Source organism: Ambystoma mexicanum, chromosome 4q, assembly GCF_040938575.1.
Source record: "Ambystoma mexicanum isolate Mex_15411 chromosome 4q, UKY_AmexF1_1, whole genome shotgun sequence".
Taxonomy (NCBI): Eukaryota; Metazoa; Chordata; class Amphibia; order Caudata; family Ambystomatidae; genus Ambystoma; species Ambystoma mexicanum.
The window spans coordinates 100,537,647-100,556,508 of record NC_090928.1 but is presented as its reverse complement, the minus strand read 5'-3'; the positions used below and the strand labels follow the sequence as shown (position 1 = coordinate 100,556,508).

At 44.9% G+C, this 18,862-nt stretch overlaps 1 protein-coding gene across 1 annotated transcript in view; it reads left to right on the top strand.

The window, feature by feature from the left end:
• The window catches only part of SEC23B (SEC23 homolog B, COPII coat complex component), a 474,773-nt gene extending 456,974 nt beyond the window's left edge, over positions 1-17,799 (top strand). Inside the window, exons 19-20 of the mRNA XM_069607535.1 lie at positions 15,241-15,306; positions 16,185-17,799. Coding sequence (XP_069463636.1) covers positions 15,241-15,306; positions 16,185-16,274 — 156 coding nt within the window. The 3' untranslated portion in view covers positions 16,275-17,799. The remainder of the gene's footprint in view (positions 1-15,240; positions 15,307-16,184) is intronic.
• Positions 17,800-18,862: the final 1,063 nt, after the last annotated feature.

The following is an 18,862-nucleotide window of genomic DNA, read 5'->3' as shown; positions in this document are numbered from 1 at the left end:
AACTGTGTTGCATTAGCGGCTGAACATATTCCCGAAGTGGACGAACGGGATGGTTTCCTTGCTATGGTCCAGGATGGCTAGGATGCCATGTGTGAGGCCGTTCAGTCGGGTTTGGACATGGCAGATTGTGTCAGCCGGTCCATGGCGGCGAGCACCGTAATACGCAGGTTGCGTGGTTGCGGAAGTCGGGTTCGCTCCTGATGTACAGTCCCGGCTCCTCAACATGCCCCTTGACTGTGAACATCTTTTTGGCAGCAAGGCTGACGAGAGCCTTGAGAGGTTGCAGACCTCCAAAGCTGCAGCGGAGTCGTTGGGCACTGCAGTTCGACAACCTCCGCCATTTCGCCCTAGGGGACAACAATGAAGGGGAGGTTCCTTTCGTTACTCATCCTTCAGTAAAGCGAGAGGAGCTGTCATTCAAAGAGGCCACCGTAGGAGTACCAGAGGTGGAAAACAGGGTACTCGAGGTGCCAAAGCCGCCCGGGCAGTTGCCTCTTTGCCCTCAGGCAATGCCGCAGCCGCTACCACTCAGTCATGAGGCCATGTCCCATGGTTCGCCAGTTGGGGGAAGGCTGGCGAAGCATCTTGTAGAGTGGCGTGCCATTACTTCAGATGTGTGGGTTCGGGAGATCATAATCCACGGCTACTGTCTTCTCTTTCGGCAGAGGCCTCACGACAATCAACCAGGGAACCTCTCTTTGAAGAGTCTGGATCCGCTCCTTGCGCAGGAAATTCAATCCCTGCTGGAGAAAGGCGCCATGAAACTGGTGCCTATAGCGGAGAGGAACAAGGGATGGTATTCCCCTTATTTTTTGATTTTGAAGAAAGACGGGGGATTGAGACCCATCATGGACTTGCGCGGTTTGAACAAACTCCTACGGAAGGACAAGTTCAAGATGGTCACTCTCTCTCAAGTCCTCCAGGCCCTTCAACTTCAGGACTGGTTGGTGTCTCTCGACCTCAAGGACGCTTACTTCCATGTGCCGATCCATCCCAAGCACAAGAAGCACTTTGTTTCGGGTCCTGCCGTTCGGATTGACCTCTGCCCCGAGGGTTTTCACCAAGCTCATGGTGGTGGTGGCAGCGCATCTCAGGAAAGGGGGATTCACGTCTACCCCTACCTGGATGATTGGTTGATCAGGGGGAGCTCTCCCGAGCAAGTCCTGGATCATCTGTCCGTCACCTGCCACTCCCTCCACAAGCTGGGCTTCTCCCTCAATTTAAAGAAGTCCCATTTGACGCCAACACAGTGGCTCCAGTACATCGGAGCAGTGTTCGACACATCCCTGGGGCTGTTTTTTCCTCCCCAGGTGAGGGCTCTTCACATTCAGCAGATGGTGCACAAGTTTCAACTTGCCCAGACACTCCCGGCGTTAGAGTTCTTGAGGTTGCTCGGCCTCATGGCATCCTGCATTCTTCTGGTGCCAGAGGCTTGTCTGCGGATGAGATCTTTGCAGTGGGCACTCAAGATGCAGTGGTCGCAATCTTCCGGCAGGATGTCGGACCCTGTTCAGGTGCCGCCCTCGGTCGCCCAGGACCTTCTGTGGTGGGCCGTCGAAGGCAATCTGATGAAGGGGGCTCCGTTTTGGCTTCCCTGGCCAGAGGTGATGATCATAACGGATGCATCCCTCATGGGATGGGGATCTCATGCCAACGAGTTGACACCGGTCGTTGGTCTCTGTCGGAGTCCAGACTCCATATCAATCTGTTGGAGCTGAGGGCCGTCAGGCTAGCCCTGAAGGCTTTTCTGCCGACTGTGTGAGGAAAGAGTGTCCTGATCCTGACGGACAACACAGTGGCCATGCACTACCTCAACAAAAAGGGGGGGGCAGGGTCACTTCCTCTGTGCAGGGAGGCGATGCAGCTCGAGTTCTGGGCCATCCAGCAGGAAGTTTCGATCTCGGCTGTTCATCTGGCCAGAGACGACAACGAGACGGCGGATGCTCTGAGCAGGCAGAGCGCGATCTCTCACAAGTGGGAGCTGGCTCAGGAGATTCTCCTGGAGATCTTCGCCCTTTGGGGGACCCCTCAAGTGGATCTCTTCGCCTCCATTGTCAACTGGAAGTGCGAAAGGTTCTGCTCGCGGGAATTACCTCCAAAAGGAGCCTTAGGAGACGCGTTTGTGGTGGAGTGGTCATTCCCACTGCTGTACGCGTTTCCTCCAGTCCCCGTCATCCCGCAAGTACTGCGGAGGTTACGGAGGTTCGGTTCCCGGATGATCCTCATTGCTCCGTCGTGGGCCCGGAGGACGTGGTACCCGGACCTTCTCGACTTGTCCATCTGCCCTCCACGTCATCTTTCCTACCGAGACGATCTGCTCTCACAGGAGTGGGGGGGTCAGGTTCTCCATCCAGAGGTCATATCACTCAACCTTCACGCTTGGCTTCTGAAAGTTTGAGGTATAAGGATTGGGACCTCCCTGAAGACGTGTTGGAGGTGTTGCTCTCGGTCAGACGGCCGGCGACAAAGTCTCTGTGCCGTTGGAGTAAATTCTGCGACTGGTGCAGAGTTAAGAATGTGGATCCTTTTGAATGTGACATTCCCATGGTTCAGTCTTTTTTGCTTTCGTTGGGCCACAGGGGCTTGCAAGTGGGTACCATTAAAGGTTACCTGGTGGCGCTGTCCATATTTAAGCACTCGTCTGAAGAATGTTCCTATTTTAAGATTCCTTTAATTTCTCAGTTTTTGAAAGGGCTCACTAATGTGTTCCCTCTGTCACCTTTTCTGGTGCCCGGTTGGGATTTGAACCTTGTTCTTAAGTTTCTTATGGGTGCTCCGTTTGAGCCTTTGCATTCTTGCCCTTTGAGACTGTTAACTCTTAAAACTGTGTTTTTGGTTGCGGTTACTTCCGCTCGCAGAGTGAGCGAGTTACAGGCACTTTCAGTTAAGCCACCCTTCACTGTGTTTCATAAGGACAGGGTTGTCCTTAGCGTTCGTCCTTCCTTTCTTCCGAAGGTGGTTTTGGAATTTTATTTGGGCCAGAAGGTTGTTCATCCGGCATTCTATCCTCCTCCGCATCCTGGTAAGGAAGAGGAGAGGCTCCATAGGCTTGATCCTAGGAGAGCGTTGAGCTTTTATATTTCACGCATGTCCCGGGTCAGAGTGGACGATGAACTCTTCATTGGTTACGCTGGAAAGCATTTGGGACAAGCTGTGACGAAACACTCTCATTCGATTATTTTGCCCATCTCCGATTGTTACCGCTTGGCAGGTAAGGAACCACCAGCTGGCTTGTGGGCCCATTCTACCAGGGGTATGGCTGCATCTACTGCCCTACAGAGGGGTGTTTCTATTCGTAACATCTGTGATGCAGCCACCTGGGTTCTGTACATACTTTCGTACGTCACTACTCCCTCGATTCCATCCGAGGACAGGATCTGGCCTTTGGCAAGGCAGTCCTTTATTCCGCAATTTGATTGGGCATGCTAAATTTGTGTTTTAAATTATTTTTCCACCTCCTTGCTTTGGTACTGCTTTGTGAGTCAAAGATATGGAATACGTCGGAGGACCCAATCCCCTCGAAGAACAAGTTACTCTCTTACCTGGTAACGTTCTTTCGATGGGATGGTCCGACGACGTATTCCATATTGTTCCCTCCCTACCTTCCCCGCTGCAGAATTTCTTATGCGATTGCAGCTTACGTTTCCACAAGGCCTTGTGTGTCTGACTGGCAGAAGACTGTTGGCAGACGTTCTGGGGGAAAAAACTACAACTGAGGCTACGGGCGTCGTGCGTCCTACTTATCACATCGGGTGACGTTGGCCGTCGGAGGAGGTCCTCGGGGGCGGCGCATCGATGTCATCGAAGTAGGACGCAGACGCCGAAAATTTTCCGAAGCAGCACAGCTGTGGTGATTACTGTCAAAGATATGGAATATGTCGTCGAGCCATCCCATCGAAAGAACGTTACCAGGTATGAGAGTAACTTGTTCTTTGCTTTCGACCAGAAGGCCAGCAACAAAGTCTTTATACCGTTGCCGTTGAACAAATTCTGCAACTGGTGCAAAGACAAGAATGCAGATTCTTTTCTGTGCAAAACACCAGATGTTTTATCCTTTCTACTATCTTTAGCCAATCTGGTTTTCCAGATTGGTACCATTAAATGCTATTTGGTGGCGTTGTCCATCGCGAGGGTAATATCAACAGACCACCAACTAAAGTTCTGAAAATTGCTAAAAACATGGCTCTTTAACTCACTGAGTTAAACCTGAGACACTGTCTAAGGGAAACGGACAGCACAAGAAAAAGACCCAAAACAACCGAAACCTAAAGAACTGAAAACTAAATACCCCAACTAAATAAAGCCTTTTAACTCAAACCACCATAGATGAACGCTGCCGGACCAACATAACCACTGCACATAAGGTCACAGACTACTGACATCACTAACCCTACTAAAAACTTTACAATATGCTGCATACTCGCCATCAAACACCAAACTAAATGCACACATACTTCTACCACAGCGGACACCTATAACCACCACAAAAAACACTCGGCAACACCCAACTAAACATAACCCACTACAGAAAACTAAACCAACTACACCCAAATCAACCCCCACACGTTCCTACAACAAACACTGCATAACCTTTACCTTCTAAAAACGAACCCAGCACAAAGTTGCTGGTTTGTCCAAACTGAAGCTACCAATAGCACATCAAAGCTCTCTAGCGCCTTCCCTCTCTATCCCACTAGCTAAGCCCTCCTTCCTTTTCAGATCCACTGGAGCGCCTGGATACCATGAAAATGGCAGTGGTGCGCATTATAAAATCCAAATCACACAAAAGTATAACACAGCAGGTTTATATCGTTTGGGGATGGTGAGCCAAAGAAAAGCTCCCCACCCCAGTAATTTGGCACAAGGGTGGAGACCAAAGAAAAAGAAAGCTGGGAAAGTGTTCAGAGAGCCTTTGTGTAAACCTGCCCCCTGCCAGCCCATTGCCCTCTGGGGTGCTCTTTCAAACATTTCACCACCTGCTTCTAAAATCTCATCATATGAGGACGGGAGTGGCAGAATTCTGCCATGGAACCTGTCTGCCAATGGACCAAAGTGGTTTGATGCCTCAATTGACTCATTGGTGTCATCCCCTTTAGCTTCAGTTGCATTGCCTTTGTCACCGATGGAGAGCATGCAACATGATGGGCAGGAAGGCAGAGGGAAATAGTGGTCCCTTCAGTGATTCAAATTATGTTTGGGTAACCAGGTGCCAAAAGCAGCTCCTAGGTGCCATTGACCAGGAGCTGCGACTGGGGTACGAGAGGCTAGTGCATAACGTTCCACAAATCTAACTTGCAGATAATATGGAACCCTATAATTTTGTCCATTAATTATGAGCCCTTATGACTTACATTTTCTATAGATGTGTCCTACGTTTATTTATAGATTGTACCAAACAGTTAAAGTCGCATAGGTCTGCGTTTGTTCTGCATCAGTTGGCCTGGAAGGTCAAAAGTAACTGCTGGCAGGTGTTAGTGTCAAGCTAACCAGGCTCCTCTAGGCTATAAGCAGAAGCTAAATGGCTCCCTGCTTCCCTCAATATCGATCCTTGCCTGATATGAAAGGATGCTGGAACAGAGTCAGAAGCTGGTGGAGTATGATTGAAGTGTACCCTGGGAAATAACTCCTCTGTATTGTAATTTGCACTGCCCAATGTGTCTTTTGTGGCTGGCTCAAGTGTTTAGCCAGAGAGGGATTTTTTAAAGGAAGGTTGGTTCTGTGTGTGCAACAAGTTACTGCAATGACTGTAATTGGCTTCTTGAAGGAGGCACTAGACAATAGGGGTGTAACGGTATACCGTTATAGATACCGTGAACAGTTTAATTGAACTATAATAACCGTTGTGTTGTTTATACCGTTTTAGGGCCTGCAGGTATTAAGTGAGCTTTTAAATCTGATTTGGAAAGGCTGCAGTAAGCAAGTGCTGCACAGTCTGGATCTTGCACTGTGGGATGTGCGTCTGCCAAGGGGGCCTTGTTTGGCAGACAAAAGCATAGGTAAAGTGAGGCCACATTAGTAAATGCAGCTTTGATGCTGTGACCGCTCTTTCTCTGTGATCGGTTGAGTCGGGTTAAAGATCAGCCGATTTGTAGTTTTCCCACCAATTTCAAAGATGGGGAACTACACATCCCAGAATTCAAAGGGGGGAATGAACTCGATGTCCTTCTGATGCATGTCCACAAAAAACGTTAGCTCTGTAGACTGTATCACCACTGGGACTGTCGGTGCTTTGTGCTAGTATATAAATTGCCTCCCCCCCCCTCGCCCCACCCCACTGTCATCCATGTAGATCTGCACATTGGCACTAGAGTTGTTGCTTCGCTTGGTCCTTCACCTACCTTCTGTATATGGCACTGGACTCGAGCAGGCACAACAGATTCTACATTCAATTTGAAGTATCCAGAGCAAGGGCGAGATATTTTTCAGGTCTATCCTCGATTTGTGACACCACCCATGAAAGCATTCCTCTGTCTCAACTCACATGACAAGGGTCCTAATGCACTCAGACCTGGGGAAAATGGTAATGGTGGGGCTGTGGTGATGTGGTGGTTTAGGCCATATATGTATTTTAACTTTGTCATTTTCAAAATGTTTTTGTGTCACTATCTTTAAGAAGGTAAAATAACATATATTGCAAGAATCAAGAACGAAATCAACAGCGCCCACTGAACGCTGTCCTGTTAGGATTACATGGTCAATGGTGACTCCAACCGACCTTTATAATACACCAGGCAGATGGTAAACAAGCTATAGTGATTTGATCAATATGCAACCTTTCGGTGAGTGTGTGTTGACATTTTGACAAAAGAAACACAATGACATGGGCTTTCAGACCTCACATGAGTGACTTTTCTCCCTTTAATGGGATAAAGCATTACCAAAACAAACTTTTATGACTGATCACAGCGAGGGGTCATGATGCCCATGCCATGTGGTTCCAAAATAATGCAGGAAGAGACTGATTTTTCAAAGCGATGACCTGTGACTGAGCAGCAAGCACATTGCTCAAAATGTGCATTTTAACACTTCCACTAGTCACTCTTTCATTCAAGGCGATCGAGTGAGCGCCATGAAAGACCAAATCTGCAGCCGCCATAGATTCCTGGAGGATAAGCTAATAAATGTGCTTCCAGTTTCAAAATGCTGACAATTTATGACCTTTAACAAAATATTTGTTAAGATTAGTTAACTCCACCTGTTATACCGCTCTAACCACGTCATTTGGCAAGAAGGTTATCATACCGCCATAAAACCAATACCGTGACACCCCTATTAGATAATGCTGTGTCTCTCACCATTTTAAGATTACCTTGTTGCAACACACTAGGGATGAGGGATGTGTGACAGAAGTCATGGAAGGTGTGGGGTGAAAATAGGAGTGTTGCGGTTTTGGTCATGGAGTTGGTGGATGGTGCTTGTCAGTGTCTGAATGTCCCTACTTCATCTGTTGCACGGTCCATCATAGGGACGATTGGTCCTGAAGTAATTGACAAAGACAAATATCGGCCCTTCCCCCAGGCTTGTATAGGTGCAATGTTTTGGGGGTGGGTGTAAGGCCACTGTTGGTATGTTCCTGTGTCCTCCTGCTTTTCAATTGTTTGCCTTTGAATATAAGGAGACTGGTTTGGCCAAGAAGGTGGGGTTTGGTGTTCCCCAACTGTTGCTCCATTAGTGATAATGTCCCTCCTGCTACCTCTGTGTTAGGGAAGATTTGGTGCAGTGTCCTTTGGGAGACTACAGCAACTTTGACCTCCTGGCAATAGGAACCCAACCTTTGGTATAAGTCTGTACTACATAGGTTGGTAGTGTTGAGCAGCCAGGCTTATCTCAAGAGGGGTCAATGTGAGCAGTAGGTTTTTACACAGATTCACAGTGACAAGTATCCAAATAAACACTTATACTCAAGGTTTCTTGATTAAACAGTTATTAATTTATTTAGCAGTCAGTTTGAATAAGCCTTCTTTGGAAGGGCCAACAAATAAGTAACATACAAATACACTCCAATATACACACTCTTAGTTTCTCCAAATCAGCAAGTACCCATTTGGGATGGCACACAGACACTTCCTACAACTTCAGGGGACTTAAATAACTAGGACACTGTGGACATTAAGATATCACTGGTACATTTAGAGCAATACTGAGATGAGTGTCACGGAAAAGGGATATTACAATAAAACAAAGGTAACACAAATATTCTGAAGCAGGTAAGTACTTTTGAGCCCTCAATGTAAAGTAAGTTAATTCTTTCCTGGAAGGAAGGTAAAACACAGTCAAAGGGAAGAAGAGTCATTCAGTGAGCCAGGCCAGCCAATGTCAATTGGTTCAAATTCTAGGTGAGCTGAAGCACTTCTTGCAGGTAAGTAAGTCTTGCACAATGTTTTAGAAGTATTTGTAGAAAGGTAGAATCAAATGTAGGCCCACAAGCTGGGATGCTTGTCGGCGGTAAAGCTGCAACCAACTTTACAGAAGCAACCAAGACAAGTCTCAACTGAGAACAAGTAAGGCTACACAACAAGAGTTAAGTCCCCTTAGTTTTACAGTACCTTTGGTTAGAAGAAATGGTTCCAGCTGGCTTCTGTTCCTGTGTGTTGTTCCTGGGCCTCAGTCGTGGGGACAAGAGGGTGGACTTCTGGGGACTCCTGCACTGCAATGGGACGGTCCGCAGCAGCAAAGGGCAAACTTCAATTCAGCGGCACTTCGCGGTCTCTGCTCCTTGCGTCTCAGCAAATAGCACAACTGGAGTTCTCGGCTACCACTCAGGTTTGGTCAGTCCTGCTTCCTGGGAGTCCGGAGGATCTTCCTGGAGCTCGGTCCCGACTTAAGTGATGCACCCAATCTGGTGTTCCTGTCCCTGGCACTTTGGTTCCAGCAGCAGCAGCAGCAGTGGAAGTACAGCCAGCTTCGAGAGGATGTCCAGACGAGTTCACTTTGGGGTTGATTGGTCCCACCACCCCAGGGGGGTGGAGGGGTAGGGGAGGGCTTCTCTAGTCGAGGCAAATTCAGAGCTTCAGCACAGAAGCAGGCCTTCACCAGGTAAACCAATGGTCCAGGAGTTACAGCAGGCGTCTCTTCCAAGTTGTTCTTTGGATTCCTTCGTCCAGTGGTCAACTCTGCCTTCCAAGCCAAAAAGGCTTGCCTTTTATGCAGGTTTCTCCCATTCATTCCAGCCTAGCGGTCAATCGCACAGCAGGGTGGCTGTCCTTGCTGGACAGCCAGCCAGCCAATCACCTTTGGGAGCATTCATAACCAAGGGGATTAAGCACCGGGAGTTTTGGGCGCCTCCCTCACTTCCTGCCCCTGCCAGATACTCTGGAGCCAGAGATGGGCTTCACTCGCGAATCCCGCCAAATACAAAATGAACAAAGGGACCAAACCTGGTTTGGTGCGCAGAGTAAATCTGAAGAAGGACCTTTCCAGCAAGAAATAGCAAAAAAAGACCAGGCCATTTTGACAAAATGGGAACCAATGGGTGCTATACTGCAGCTGCGAATGCAGCCTGCGGTAAAAACACACAACAGTAGTTAAAAGTAAACCCCTGCCACCAGCCATTAATTGTAGAAAGGGTAACATAAAAATGTTACATGAGAAGCTAGACAAAGGGGATACTAAGTAACCCCTCCAGCACACTATTGTAGGATAGTGTGTGCTGGGTCTAGAAAGTTACAAATGTAAGTAAAGTCAATTTAACTTCACTGCTCTTGGAAACAGTTTATCCATGAGAAGGTATTTAAACCTTTGGGAAATCTGAAAGACTTCCCTGTGCCTCTGCACTGAAGGTGCTGTGTGTCACAATGTAAAAAGATGATGCCTATGGAGTTTGTCAGACTCCAAAACCTAAAGAGAAACAGAGTTCAAATCACAGAAAATGACATGAGAAAGTGGGGGAAAAAGGTCTCACTCTCTCCAGGTTAATAATTAAGTCCTAAAGTCCAGCATAAGAGCTGGGGGTCTCTAAGGTAGAGAGGAATTGGCCCATTTCTGAGAATTCTCCCTAACACTCTGTTATTGAAAAACCTTGTTATTCAAATGACTTAAGCCGTGCATTGGCTTAATACTAGGAAAACCTGATGGAGATTACATTTTAGAGATCTGCTGATGGCTAGACAAGTGGAGAATAAAAATGGGGGCTCCAACCACATATACAATTATTGGCATTACATTTCTTTTAGAATGCCCAAGTTATTTTGTTCATTCTATTTCAATAAAATGCTTCAAATAGTAAGCCAAGTATCCTTGTAGGTGAAAAATGTAGCTAGAAAATTAATCCGGTATCGAAAACTACCACTTTATTTTATTAGCAGTTTTTTTTCTATATATTCAATTTTTTCTTCATACAAGTCATAATCTGCAAAAATAATACAGAACATAAATACAGTAACAAATATATATATATAACAACCAATTGCAAAATCATTGGTGGGATAGTACTGTCCATGTTCTACAGAGTCACATCAAAACATGCAGGAAAAACTAAATTTAGAAGTATTTGTTATATACAAATGGATTTCAACAACCAAAAAAACCACCATATGCTTGGTAAAATCAAGTAGACAACCCAAAACATTTTTAGTTCTATGCTTGTTTCTTCGTGTTTTTCAAAGAAAGAGAAAGCATTTCGTTTTTTTTATTGGAGGCTGAAAAACCAAATACGTTGGTCCATTAGTTTCAAAAACGTAATTGGTTGTTTTAGTTTATTAAAAGGACTGAAAGCAAAGGGGGGAAAGGGTAAATACATTCATCAGAGGACCAAAAACCATTGGTGTACGCCAGGGGGAGGAGCCCCCTTTGAAGTTGGTGTGTACAGTCAAGCAAACTTGGGGCTTTGTCCAAGGAAGTTTCGGCTGCTTGTTGGTAAGCCTTCGTCTGGGCCTTTGGATTTTGACTCTGTGGGGTGGGTCCCAGAGGGCACAGCTGGGGTGGGGGAGGTGTCCTGGAGTCGCATTCTTCAGGTAATTCGAAACAGGAGAGAGCTGCTTCTGTTTGGATGTTACATGACTGGGGTGTATCTAAGAGCTTAGAACGGTTCTCTCAGCCGTACACAAAGGCTGCACTGCAGGTAGCAAGAGTCAAGTCTGGCCAGCAGTAAAGAGAGCTGGAGTCCCAAACCGTCCTCCTGGACTTGTGTCGAGGACGTGGAGCCACAGTGATAAAGTACGTGGCCTAATTCAGTTCAAGCCTCATACAGCGAGCGATTTGCTTTGGGCTGGGTCCTCCAGAGATGGCAGGGCCGTGGTACCCTCGGTTTTCCGAAATGGAGCTGTGCCGCAGGGAAATCGGCCCATTTCTGAGAATTCTCCATAACACTCTGTTATTGAAAAACCTTGTTATTCAAATGAATTAAGCCGTGCATTGGCTTAATACTAGGAAAACTTGATGGAGATTACATTTTCGAGTTCTACTGATGGCTTGACAAGTCCTTGGACGGGCAGTTCCCCCTAAAATGCTCAAGTGGGTTGTATTGTCTTGTCTTTTAGATGGGAATGAATTGCAGGAGTTGTTTTGTGTAGCATTTTCCCCTTTGTTTTGCGCACAGTGTTAGTGACATTTTTAGAATGCCTTTAAAAAGGTTCTACCCCTTTCCCCCATCCCCAATACACACTCCCCAGCTTTGCGCCCAATTTCATTAATTAGAAGATGCTGCAGTCCTTAGTTCGGGCCCCAGTGAGTACCTTGGTTTCAGTTATCCTTTTTTCCATTGGCCATAGATTGTGAACTTTGCACAACGTATTTCTGCTGAGGCCCAAAGTAGTCCCTTTTCTAAACTAATTTGACAGTATAAGGAGTTTACAGTTCTTCCCTTTTATGTGGTGGTTTTAACAGGGGAAACCACCTAGCATGTGTGAGTGTGCCGGCAGAGGGTTAAGATTACATGGAGTTGGCGACCTGCTTTCACTTTGCTAGGACTGAGTGTCTCTGCCTGTTAGGCAAAGTTTGTATGCAGTGCCCTCTGGGAACACTACACACAACTATGACTACAGGTGTAAGCAAATCCACCTTTGTTTGGTATAAGTCTGTACTGCACAGTTTTGGTAGTGTGTTGAGCAGCCAGGCTTATCTCAAGAGGGGAATGTGAGCATTAATGATGTTACACAGAGGTCTACAATCACAGGTGTTCAAATAAACTTACACTCAAGGTTTCTTAGATAAATACTTATTCATTTATTTATCAGTCAGTTATAAAAACATTCATTAGAAGGCAATCATATAGTAACACACAAATATACTTCAATACTGTACACTCTTTTCTGAATCAGACCAGACCCTTTTGGGATGGCCCACAGACGCAACCTACACCCACAGGTGAGCTTTGTAACAAGGGTGCTGGACACATAATATCTTACTGTTGGCATTCCGAATATTTTTTCAAGAGGGGTAAAAGGCAAAGGTTATCAGATCATAAAAGGCTACAATTATTATTAGAAAGTGTAAATACTTTGAGTTCACCAGAAGATTCAATTCAGTAGGCTAGGCCAAAGTCAATTGGGTAGGATAAAGCAGTTCTGGTAAGTAAACGGAAAAGTCTCTGCACAAGTTCTTAGAAGGAGTTTGTAAAAAAAAAAGAATCCTATGTTGGGTCACAAGCTAATTAGGCCTGTGAGTTGCAAAAGTTTCAAGCACTTTCACCGGGAGAGCTAAGTTCTCTGTCTTGTTTTACAGTACCTTACAATTAAGAAAAAGATGCAGCTGATGACTTCTGTTCCTGCAGATCTCGCTGTTCCTGGGCCTCAGTTGTGGGGGCAAGAGGGAAGCCGTTGGGGGACTCCGGCGCTAAGATGGTTAAACGCTTGCAACTGGCAAACTTCAATTTCAGTGGCTGTTTCGCTGGTCCTGGCTCTCAAGGTGGACTGTCCTTGCTTCTGAGGTCTTGCACTCAGCTGAGGAGGAACAGGCTCGGTCGGTCGGTCCGACGTCGTGGGAGTCCGGAGGATCTTCCATCCGCTTTAGGCCAGCTTTCAAGCAACACACACAATCTGGTTTCCCTCTCCCTGGTTCTACGGTTTCCTGCAGCAACTCTGAGGAAAGTCAACCAGCTCTGAGATGGGTGTCCAGCTGGCTTACTTGGGAGTTGATTGAGTTGGTAGGACCAAAGGGAGAAGTCGTCCTTTTTAGGGCTTCTGTCTGTGCAAACTTGGCGATTCGTACCTGCAGCAGGGCTTCACCGGGCAAACCAACGGTCCAGGAGTTGCAGCAGCCGTCCTCTTCAAGCTCTTCTTCGGTTCCTTCGTCCAGTGGTCGACTGCCTTCCAAGCCAAAAGACTTGCCTTTTATTCAGTTCTCTCCCATTCATTGCAGCCTAGCTGCCACTCACAAAGCAGGGTGCCTGTCCTTGCCGGACAGTCAGCCTGCCAATCATCACAGAGTGCATTTGGGTCTCCTAGGAGACTAAGCACAGGGAGTTTCGGGCACCTCCCACACTTCCGCCCATCCCAGACACTCTGGAGCCAGAGGCGGTTTTCACTCCTGAAGCCCGCCATAGGCGAATGAACAAAGAGACCAAACCTGGTTTGGCGCGCAGAGAAACTCTAAAAGGACCTTTTCACAAAGAAATGGCGGGAAAAAAAAGACTGGGACCTGTTTTAAGAAAGGAGGTTTCGGCGCCATCTTGAAAAACATGGCTCCCGCGATTTAACGTTACCGGAGCTATGAATAGTTTGCGGTTGGGAAAAATCATGGTAGTTCGTTGTAAACCCACTGCCACCAGCCGTTCTGAGAGGAAAGGGTAACATTTGAATGCTACATGAGTATCTAGACACAGGGGATACTAAGTAACCCCGCAAGCACTATTGTAATATAGGGTGTGCTGGGTCTAGGAATTTAAAAGACTAGTAAAGTCAATTTCACTTTACTTACCCTGGGAAATAGTGGTTTATCCCAGAGAAGGTATTTAAACCTTGGGAAAACCTGAAAGGCTTCCCTGTGTCACTGCACGGAGGGTGCTGTGTGACACAAATGAAGAAGATGATGCCAATGGAGTTGGTTAGACAAAAAGACACAAAGGTAAAACGCATATCAAAATACATGAGAGAGTGGGAAAAAGGGTCGCACTCTCTCCAGGTAAAAAGGCCTCAAAATCCAGCAAAGTTGCTGGGGGTCTTTAAGGTGAAGGGAATTAGCAAATTTTTGAGAATTCTCCCGAACACTGCCCATCCCCAGAATCTAACTTTAGCCTGCCGTTGCGCAGTCTGTTTAATTAGTGGGCCCAATGCAGGGAGGGTCTCCTCTAAGGCTGTACCACCTCTATTATTTAATGGAATGTTGCTGATTTAGGGTCAAGGTTGGGGGTATTGATTGGCATGACTTTGTGAAGTTCTGATATTTGTTGCTTGCAGGGGACTTGACAGATTTATAAATAGTTGGATCTTTGTTAATGGTAGGTAACCTCAATGATTCGCTGATCAACCAGGAGGTTGGTGGTGGTGAAGAGGGTAAGGATGAGGAGTATTTGGGAGTAGTCAATTAGTTATTTGGTCTCCCTTGCCCCCAACTCTAGTGGTTGATGAATTGGTAAGGTTGGGACTCATTGAACGAGGTTGTGGATGGTTGAGGTCCTATTAAGTGGTATAATTAGATTGGATTCCCCTGCGCACTATACCTTTTTGTATAAGGTCAGCCTAGATTGATTTTCGATTATTGCTTCATCCAAAAGGATAAGTGGGTCTTGGTCTTAATTGACTGACTACATTACCATTAAGGCACTGAATGGTGGTCCCATTGGGTTGAAAAGTGTTCAGTGTAATAGTACGTAAAAGCTAAATGTCAGGATCACTGAGTCGTAACTTGGTCAATTAAGTTTGACTTCACATAATACTAGATTGTGCTGAGAAAGAAAGCTACTGTTAAAATGTTTCCTCTGTCAGTATTTAAAATATCACTCAACCTCTGTATGAGACCTGCCACCATGTTGATAAACTAAGAAAAGTAGAATGGCCAAAAGAGGTACAGCATTGATCAACAAGCTCACACCCTCTTAAAACAATTTGAGGCACCTACATGAATATTGTTGATTTGGACATAACCTCCCTGGTGAGCAATTTCGATGGTTAAGTAACTTTCTTTAAATAAAACTCTTGCCCTGAAATACTCCAACCGTTTTTGGAAAACATTCATTAAAGTGCCTTAACTGTTTGAGCAAGTCATAATGTGTTGATTTCTTTGACTGTGTTTTGTACATCTTGGGTTTTTCACAAAATGCTTTGAAAACCTGGTGCTATTATCATAACATTTTGTCTTTTGCAGGCTAGGTTCCTACTTTCTAAAGTAAATCCATCCCAGACTCACAATAACCTGTATGCATGGGGTCAGGTAAGCATCTACGTAACTGCTTCCAACTAAAACATAAAATGATTCCTGCAATGTTGGTCAGAGGAGAAGACTTTGCTGATTGCACGATTTGCGCTTTTGTAATAGGTATTGGGTTCTCACTGGGGTTTTAATTGAGTATTATCTCTGGATGGATCACACCCTCCTTTAGGGGGAAATTGTAATTTTAAAGTGTTCTCATTGCTCCATCCACTTGGTTCTCAACTGTGGGGGAACCTATTGTCAACTACTGGAAGACCGGAATGCAACCGCTTTGCATGCAGCTACTTTAGTTGCTGTATGAGTAATACTGACACATGCATAAATGTTTTTTTTTTTCTGTACGGCAAAATCATGTACTACTATGCCCATGCCGATGATTTTTAGTTTGCTGCTTTTAGGACAGCAACCTTAAATATCTATTTGTCTCAAAACTGCATTATAGCCACGGCTACATTATTAGCGTTCTTCTATTTCGTTCAACTGGGAAACATTAGGCCTTTTTAGAAGGTTATTGAAATAAAATGTACTGCCTCGATTGCTTCCCAAGAACAAAATTATTATACACTTGTGCTGTTATGTTGAAACCAAAATTGCCAGGGGTAGCTTTTTCACCAATCTTCCTAGAGCACCTATAATTTGTGGTGCAAAGGAGCCCTAACTGAAAAACTTAGCAGGAAAGGGCTGAACGCTATACATATGGCACTCTACCTTCTCTACATGTGTGCTAATTATAATTGCCTGCCACCTGTGCAGTACTGCATTAACCTCTTAGCCAACTACATTTTTAAAGATCTGTGCATGTGTAGGTGTTGTGTTTTTTAATAAACCATTTGGATTTTTTTCTTGCTAGACTACAACCATTTTCCCTCTAATTACAGGAATCTGGAGCTCCAATTTTGACTGATGATGTTAGTCTGCAAGTGTTTATGGACCACTTGAAAAAGCTGGCAGTATCTACTGCATCATAATGGACTGATTTGATTCAGAAAATCTTGGGACATTCTGAACTTTAAGACATTTCCAGAAACATCTTAATCTGCAGCACTGCTACCACAAACCAGCATTTGGAACATGAAGACCTAGTCCACGGCTAGGTTTTTGCTGATTTCTTTCACACCTCTGTTCGGAAACAGTCAAATCACAAGGCCATGCTTCTACTAAGTCTTTAACAATCTAGCTAACGGCATGTCTGGTGCATGTTTTTGATCACCTGCTAGCATTGCATGACACAGCCATTGTGTGCTGTAGATACAGTGCAAACGTTTCAGAAGTAATTGAAGGGTTACATTTTGAACAGTGGGTATAACCAGAATAGAAGCTTTGCACCTTTTAGCAGGTGGACTTGCTGTTTGGGTTAGAATGAAATTAGTCAAAGGACCAAATCTAAAGGCGTTTAATAATCAAATCACAAAAGAGAGCCAGTAGTGGTTGAGTAGCTCTAAGTGCTCATGGGCTTTTTTTCTTCCCACACAGAGAAACATGTAATGTTATAGAAAACATGTATGATGGACACGTTTTCTGTGTAGTGCTTTTAGGCTTTAATTTATTTTTTATTCGATGACTTGTTTTGTTAGTAGTCTCTTATCATGTCAACCCTTCCTACAGTCTTCAATACAAGGATCAAATCTATTTCAAGTTTAATTTATGGTCTTTGTAAACTAGTTAATGAAAGTAATGATTATTTAGAATATTCCTTTGATGAAGACTGTCCATGTCAAAGAAAATATACAAAATACATTTTAGTGCACTCTACAGTAGTGCTGTAATATGTTGTCTATTGTGGGGAAGTTTATAACCGCAGTAAACATTTCAAGTTGCAAGCTAGCTGGGCATGAAAAGTCACTCTTCCACCTCAGTTCACCACATACACACATCATTTTGTACTCCTTAAGAGGCCATTATCATTAGTCAATGGCTAGTGTAAATGCGAGACCCATTTATAATCAAAAAAGGCATGTGCCTCTACGTGGAGAAACCTATACTGAACCATGCAACTCTCCAGTCCTTTGTTTACAGGCTCTATGGGAATTTTATATTCATGCTCTTCTGACACACTATAGGGTGGTCTTACAGCTCAGCCTTTAACATCTCATGAAAGCCATATCTTTCATTATTGCAGCATAGTTAGTTCTTAGGGCAGAATTATTTGTATGTACATGAGTTTGGAACTGAACACCATGAGTAGAATGACAATGACCTTAAACATAATTCATGTTAAAGTGTACAATACAAATTTTTACCTTGCCTAAAAGTAAAATTGTATGATCTCATTGGAAGCAAAGAGGGAAAAGTGGCTACGGAAATTTGTGTGCATTGTTTGTTATCCATTGTGATAAATCGATTGTAAAAAATTCAACTAGGCTATCAACTTTGCCTCTTTCAGAAAACTTTCAAATGTCTTGTCCATGTTCATCCAATGTTGGCTTTCAGGCTTTATCTAATCATAATTTATTGTAATCTTATTTGCCCATATAAACTTATTATGTTCTGTAATTGAACCATTGCTTATCTGGGAACAGTGGGACAAAAGGATATGCCCTGGGCACAGTGGCCTCTTTGTGTGGTGTGGCTTGGCTTTAGGTGGGGGTGTTGGGGTTGTTTCTCTACACAGCCAAAGGTGAATCCTTTTGCAAAGTGGCTATGGCCTGAAGCCTTGGCCAGTGGCCACTAAGACCTTGACTCCAGATTTTGGGGAGATGTTCTTTAAGCCCTATGGTGAGTGTCTTTATGAATGTCTTCCTGACTTGGGTATTGTTTAGTGATTCCCCCAATCTAAGCAGGGTCTCTAGTGGTTGTATAGCAGGGCCGCCCAGGCGTAATGTTCAGGAGCTGGAGAGGAATGGTTCTCCGGTTCAGTATACACGTTTTACAAATGCCAGAATAGGGGCATGTTGACAAACTATATTTTTAACAAACATCTTTATATAAGTAAAGGCACTATTACCAGTAAGTATGCTTTGCAAAATAAAGGTGCTACAATGTATCAGGTAATCATAAACGGTTTTAAGAAGAGTTCTTTAGAGTTCAATGAATAGACTGTCCTAGAAGGGAAAATGCAGTAATTGGTAAGCAAAACAGTTTTCCTATGTAGGCCAGAAAGTAAGAGTTTCCTACTGTGAAAGTGTCCCAAAGGCAGGAGTTCAAGCAACAGACAATGAGATGGCCATAGGATAAAAAAATAAATGAAGATAAGGCTTGCTACCAGCAGTGGAGAGTAAGGTGAACAATACCCTGGGACTAAAGAAGCAATTCTACAACAGGCGCCAAGTGGTTTCCTGAGGCTGTTCTTGGCGACCACCATAAAGTCCAGCGACAACACACCGGTGCAGGGAGGACCAGAAGGCCCTTGTGAAAGATTATTATTCCCAATTTAGGGATTCCTAGTTCAAGGTACCAAGCTGGAGGAGTTGAGAGGCGAGACACTGTGGCCGGTGGTACTCGTCAATGCAAGGTTCTAATGTATTCCTTTCTCCCATGTGTTCCTCGTCTTTGATATCCATCTCCCAGCACATCTGGTCTTCGAAAACCTTTCTGCCACCAGGGGGCACAGTGTTGC